Consider the following 6,744-nt stretch of genomic DNA (forward strand, 5'->3'; position numbering starts at 1 on the left):
AGGCCCTGAGGTTGTAAGTTGGAAAAAGAGGCAGCGGGATCAGGGATCAGCAGGATCAGCCACATCCGGGACTTTGAAAAGCACCTCTGAAATAATTCCTCTTCCAATGGACGCCAGTGAAATACTTAAACAATTAACGACTGGAGGCTTCTCCTTTTTGTTAACTTTGTGTTTAATAGCCAATTTCGATGTTCTATCTAAAAAGCGAGTTTTTAAAAATTAATTCAATATAAACTGACAAATCACACACCCAAAAAGAAAGAAAGGTCACAGATAATAAAAAGTCAAGGCGACGGGTGGAAGGTTGCAGAAGATCACCTCGTGGGTGGGAAGGGCTGGAAATGAGAGGCTGAAAACCTTCCACTATTTATTAATTTAATAAATCCGTCTTGATGTCAATGGGATCCAAGGCTGCCACGCAGTAACGGTCTCTTGCTGCCCCGTAGATGAGGACGCCAAGCTCTGATGTTTGTTCTGCAGACAGGGCACATTAACCCTTCACTAACAGAATATTACAAATTTATTTCTACCATGCTGAGCAAGGGAAGTCGAGGATGGCATTTCCGGAACCAGACACCCCTGGGGCTCCTTCTGGGGTGAAACCAACAAAGGCGAGCTGGGGACCCTAAGGCCGATCCGGAGCGTTGGCACAGGGAGGGTTGTCCCCAGAGATCACAGCGAGGCTGGAGCCAGGCAGAGCGCTGGACGTCCCCGAAGAACTGACAGGCAACAGGAAACGAGGGGAGGAGAGGGACAGCCACGACAATAGGCGGAGGAAGTGGGGCTAGAAAAACAAGAGAAGGAGGAAGGTCTTTGCCCGGAGGACTGCAGAATCCACAGGGGAGGAAAACCACCCAGAGAAACAAAAGAAAACAACAAAAAACCCCAAAGGGCGTTGCAGTCTGCTGACTGAGGTTAAGGGAACCAGTCTGGGCTACTTTCAAAACGCTTTTTTTTTTTTTTTAAACACTATAAGTGTGGAATCCACAGCCTTGTAACCAGACTAAGTCACAGCCGCCAGGCTCTGCCTGTGCCCAGCGGAAGCTGGGAAGCTGCTTCCCCAGTGCATGAAGCCGTGGTGTTGCCGGGACTGCGCCACCATGTGCCCCGTGCCACTATGAGGCTGGGAGACCCGGGGGGAATGACAGTCCTGTCACTCGCTAGTGTGGGAACCAGAAGAAAACTGAAAACGTACACCTCGCTGAAAGTCTGGTCAGGAGCACAGAAGCTGTGGGTTGCAGGGCTCTGGTGGATTCGGGTGCCTGTGGTGTGGACTGAGACAGCAGAATCCCCGGGGCTTGAACCACAGGACCCTGCCAGCAGGCGGCTGTTTTTGTCTTCCTAAAATAGGGGTCTTGCATATTTCCCAACACAACAGGTCACCACTGAACTTCCCTATCGGCTTTCTCGTGTGTCCTTTTAACAAGGATCAAGGTGAACGGTGAAAAAGGGAAGGCAGAGGAGGAAAGAACAGAGACAGGAAAGAAAGGGAAGGCGGGCAGTTGTGCAGCCAACCTAAGGCAGCGCGGGACTGGAAGGGGAGGCAGCACAGCCCCATCCTGGCCCTGGCCCTGTCCCCTCTGGCCCTTCAACGAGCCTTAGGTCTGTAGCAAATCTGTCGGACTCACGGTGCCTGCATGGTATGTTTCCTGGGCCACATGGGAACACGGCTTCTTTAAAATAAAGAGAAAAGCCACACTATAAACAGAAGTGGCATCTTTCCAAAAGACACGTGAGCCAAAGCCAGAGCAGGGAGACTAGGACAGGGATGGGGTAAGGACATGGCTTCGCATCTGGGAGATTCTTCCTTGACCCCATGTCCGCCTCTCCCACTGCCTCCTCATCACCTCAGACATCACCTGTCTGCCTCCTGTCCGAATCCAGACAGTGGACGGAGTCTTCCAGAAACTTCTAAAATGGGCACTTCAGAATCAAACAGGGCACCAGAGAAGAATGTTCCAGAGGCCAGAACAGTGACCAGAATCCTGAACGCCGAGAGGAAACCTGCACAGCACCCAGGCCTCTAGACAGTGCCTGAGCTTCTCCTGAAGGAACCAAAACGTCCACAAGAGTCGGCGCCACCACAGTGAGGGAGGAGGTGAGCACAGGGTGGACAGATGGAAATTTTGCCCTTCTTAGCTTTCTTCCCCGGGCTCCTGACTCCCCAGCCACCGACAGCCTGGGTATCAGAAGCTGGGGCAGCCGACATGTTCTTGCCTCCCTGCTGCCAATGCTTCTTGTGGCCTGGACCCCTTCTCCCGCAAGAACGTAGGTCCAAGGGAAAAGGGCTCAGGAACCCAGAAGACAAAGGACAGGAGATAACGCCTTTGTGCATCTGAGGAGGAAGCGATGTCACCCAGGACGCAGCCTGGGGCCACAGGTGGGTATGAACCCTCAGCCTGTGCTCCTGGTGCCTCGAGGGGAGATGCAGCACAGAGCCTCATGGGTGTCGAAGACTTTCTGAGCGCCTGGTGCAGGCATCTCAGCTCCCTCTCTCTGCATGTTTGGCACGTGCCGGTGACCATGGTCCCCCCTGCTACCCTGTGACTGGCGAGGCGCGTCCCTGCCAGTGTTTCAGCCCCAAGTGCTGACCCTGTACCAAGGCAGCAGAATGTGGTCATGGTATAATTCGCCGCCTTCCTTTCCTGCCCCTGTTGTGCTGGAAGATTACAAAGAGCAAGCATAGTGGGTACCTGCCCTGTTTCCATTTCCAACACCAGGCAGTCACCTTCCTGGAAGGTCATCTAGTCCCCCTCTTGAGATGGGGGCTTTTGTCACCACAAAGACATGGTACAGGCAGAACCCACCTAGGGGAAACACTAATTTGTGAGCCTCTAGGAATGCACTAACATGCATAGCAGAACTGCTCCAGCAAGAATGCTCTTCAGAGCTGGGCGTACTGGCATGCACCTATGATCCCAGCATTTAGGAGGCTGAGGCAGGAGGATCACTGCAAGTTGGTCAACTTGAGCTACACAGTGAGAGGCTGTCTGAGAAAAAGACAGGGAAAAAAATGCTCTTTGGCACACTTATTACCTAACTCTTACCAGTCAGTGACAAAACTCGAGCTATCGAGCACCACAACACTTGGAATTTGTTTTGCAAAATGTGCGAAAGTGTGTAAAACCGCTACATGTGGTAGCCCGGACTTTATCTTCAGCTTGTGTGCAGTTCTGTGTGTCAGGATTGTTTCCTTTTTTTCCAGCAAACTGCAGTTCTTGATGGTGCTAAAGCAGCAGAGGCAGGAGGGCTCTGCCCTGTTTCTTCACAGCATCCGTGTTTATGCATACAAGAGTTCAGAACTTGAAATATCCAGGGAACAGCCATCGCCTCCGATTAACTGAGGTTACACCAGTGACAGTGGCTACTTGGTTCCTGTCGGTCTCCTCCTGCTCCCTGTCCTGGTGTAAGCTACTGCGTCGTACAGGATTCTAGTTACAGAGGCGGTGCCTTGCACTGTGATGGCCCTGGCCCTGGCACTGGGTGCCAGCCTGTGGGAGGCTGAGGCAGTAGGATCGCCATGAGCTCGAGGCCAACCTGGACTGCACAGTGAGTTCAAGTGAAACTCTATCTCAAAATAAAACTGATTAGTTTTATGAATTAATAAGACTTTTTTTCATCTTTGGAAAATTTACCCCCCCAAAGATATTAATTTTAATGTTGAAATAGTTTATTTGCATTTTTCTAAATAAATATTTTGCATTCTAAATGGTTGGCTTTCTAAAGGTAACATGCTATTTCCTACGTAATGCAAATGATTAAATCCGTGACGGGGTCCCTGGTGTTCCAAGCTCCATGAAGAAGTGGACGTTAACCTCAGTGTTTCAGAGACAAATTTGAGTGGAAGGAGTAATCAGTCTGGAGTTTGGTGCGAGTAGGACCATGAGCTGTGTGCTTTAAAATGACAAAGGCTTCTGTAAGTTCCCGATTCTGGAAAAAAAGAATTGTGTCTGTGTGGCTAGAGAAAACGGGGTGTGTGCAGGGATGGGGCACCAGCACCCGAGGACTGTGATGCTCTACAGGAGAGAATGCAGTTAGAAAGATGGACCTCAAGGGTGAGTCTCATTCTGGGGGCTCAGCCACTCTGGGTCCCCGCAGCCGAGACCCAGTCCCCACATTCACCACCTACAGGGTCAAAAGAAGACCCCTCACAAACGCCAGGCATCTCTCCTGTAGGAAGCTTTACATTTTGAGGCTCTTCCTCTTTCTTCTTTCAAGAAGAAAAACACTGGCAAAACAACACGTCTTCAATTCTGTGCCTGGGAACCCAGGTCTGGCTCCGAATGTGTGTTTCAAATCTCGTTAATTACAATATTGGCCCCAAGAGGTACAGTTGCTGAGCAAAGAAACACTCTTTGTACTCAAAATAATTTGAGCAAGGGCAAAGAATCACCTTATTTACACGTGTAAACATCAGGAGGGAGAAGGAACAGAAGCGCATGGCGGGAGCTGTGCTGATGACCGCTGATTGGGTGACAAGCTTTATGCTGTGGTAACCGTACTGGGGAAAGTCACACCTGTGCCCTGTGTTTTGTTGGAGCATCACATTCTTGTAAAGGTAACTCTGCCAGTGACTTGGCAAGTTCTGAACTAAGTCCTTTCAGTGTTTCATTCCTTCCAGATCCTAAAAGCAAATTGTTCTGAATTCTCTACCCCAGTGTGCAGAACTAGAATGTATTTATTTTTTTAAATATCAAACAATATGCCACTACCCATTGGACTTTTTCATGTAACAAATCTGGGTGAAAAGAAATCTAACGGATAAATTACAGCAGTAGACAGATTTTTCTGCTACCTTTTTCTGTTTTCCTTTCTCTTAGGAAGTAGCAGATGGAGCCATGGCTGTTTGTGGTCTTGTGCTATGAGAACACATACGGTCCCATGTCTTCATCCCATTAACAAGTTAGTTGGCTGAGGAGTAAAAAGTCATTTCAAGGGCTGGGATTTAGCTCAGTGGTTCCGCCACCTGCCTCAAAAGCACAAGGTCCCGAGTTCGATCCCCACTACCAAAAAAAGAAAAAAAGTCATTGTTGAGACATTACGTGCTTTATGGGAGGAGGGTCATTTGCCTTCACAGCCTGAAATTCCTGCTCTAAGCTCTCACATTGGGCACGGTGGTGCATGCCTTCATTCACAGCACTCAGGAGGCTGAGGCAGGAGCATCCTCCCAAATTCAAGGCCCACCTAAGCCACATAGTGAGTTTGAGGCCAGCTGGAGCTACACAGTGAGACTTTGTCTACAAAAAAGTGGTGGGGTGCCAAGGAAAGCAGATGTGGTTACATGGGCTACAAAACAGACAAGGGCTGGGTTCTTCCCCAAGGTGTCTGATTCTGTCTACAAACAAGTAGAGCAAATCCTAAGTAACGCTCAGAACCCGCTGCTGCCAACCACAGAGCAGAGAGTCTCAACAGCAGCTCGAGGGCGGTAACGGTCTTGTTCTTTAACAGAGTTTGGTGTAGAGATGGGTCTCTGCCTTTCCAGGTGTGTGGGGGGGCTGGCTGCTGCCTGGGACCTGTCCTTGATGGTCCCTGTCCTTGATGGTCCCCTGCACAGCGTGTGTGTTGAGCGCTGTGGGTAATGGGCCCGCTGGGCTGCGCCAATGAGAGCAGATAGCTGGGAAGGGGCAGCCTTATACCCACTCCAGCAGGGAGCGGGGGTCCTCCCTCCCCACCCACCCACAAGGTGGCGTCCCACCTGACCCGGCCCTGGTGGGTTAGGGAGGCCACAGTGGAGGCTGCTTCTGCAGAAATTAATATACTTAAGCCAATGTCATTTTTCTCATGTTATTCTCCTTTTATGGGCTGAATTTTTGTCCTTTCAATAAACACGTTTTATTTTTCTTACACCTTTGTTTGTTTTGAGACAGGGTCTCCCTATGGATCCCAGGCTGGCCTCAAACTCATAGCGATCCTCCTGCCTCAGCCTCTGGAGTACTGGGATCACAGACCTGCGCCACCACGCCCTGCTTATTTTTCTTGTATCTTTCATCATAATGTCTGTTCTCCATTAATCTTGTTCTCTTACATCCCCGGCTTCTCCATTTACTCCTGTTTTTCCTTTCTTTTTCTGCCCCTTGCTTCCCTCCCCTCTCCGTTTTCCTGGACACTGGTATAAGTCTGCTTCCTCAGCCTTTTCTCTCTGCGTCTACCTCTCCTTCTCCTAGCTGCCCTCCTCAACCTCCTGCTGACCCCCTGCCAGGTGGCCACACCGCCTGTGCTCCTTCCACCTCCCTGAGGCCTCTCCTGGTTGCTCCTCCTCCTCCACCAACCTTTCCAGTCCACCTCAGCCCTCCCTCCCGCGGGAGCTCCTGCCTGCTCTCCAGCCCGGTCTGACCTTGCTGTCCATGGCCCGTCCCTGGGCCTCCAGGAAGGGTGCCGAGCTGAGATCTACCCGGAACCCGGCTGTGCCTTGCAGAAACTCGTGCCATTACCGCATGGGGCCTAGGGATTTGGATCCAGAAATCTTCCCGGCATCCTCTGGGCTCTGGCAGAGTCTGTCCTGTCTCTTGGGGTAGGGTGGGGGCACAGATGTCCCCAAACTCTGGCCAGGGCAGGGGTCAGGATGAGCTGGCACTGCCACCCCAGGACTATGTCTAACCAGGCCGGGTGGGGTGAGGCCCTTTCCTGAGCAGGGGGGTGGAGGGGTCAGGGTGGGGGCCACTTCGGGACAGGAGTGGGTCATGGGGCCTCCCCGGGAGGCCGAGGCAGGGTGCTCTCCAGGGAAGGGAGCAGGAGCAGTTCCTC

At 51.3% G+C, this 6,744-nt stretch overlaps 1 protein-coding gene and 1 long non-coding RNA gene across 3 annotated transcripts in view; one reads left to right on the forward strand and one right to left on the reverse strand.

The window, feature by feature from the left end:
- Positions 1 to 250: 250 nt before the first annotated feature.
- Positions 251 to 6,430, reverse strand: LOC117287368. Its single transcript, XR_004518695.1, has 3 exons — positions 6,335 to 6,430; positions 4,796 to 5,003; positions 251 to 784 (listed from the first exon to the last, which is right to left on the reverse strand). It is a non-coding gene; the product is annotated as an uncharacterized LOC117287368 (long non-coding RNA).
- Ssbp2 (single stranded DNA binding protein 2) overlaps positions 6,319 to 6,744 on the forward strand; it is a 256,100-nt gene continuing 255,674 nt past the window's right edge. For both annotated transcript variants that reach the window (XM_010642855.3, XM_010642858.3), the window contains exon 1: positions 6,319 to 6,511. In XM_010642855.3, coding sequence (XP_010641157.1) covers positions 6,345 to 6,511 — 167 coding nt within the window. In that variant the 5' untranslated portion in view covers positions 6,319 to 6,344. The remainder of the gene's footprint in view (positions 6,512 to 6,744) is intronic.

Source organism: Fukomys damarensis, unplaced genomic scaffold (genome assembly GCF_012274545.1).
Source record: "Fukomys damarensis isolate Sample0158 unplaced genomic scaffold, DMR_v1.0_HiC HiC_scaffold_3, whole genome shotgun sequence".
NCBI classification, from domain to species: Eukaryota; Metazoa; Chordata; class Mammalia; order Rodentia; family Bathyergidae; genus Fukomys; species Fukomys damarensis.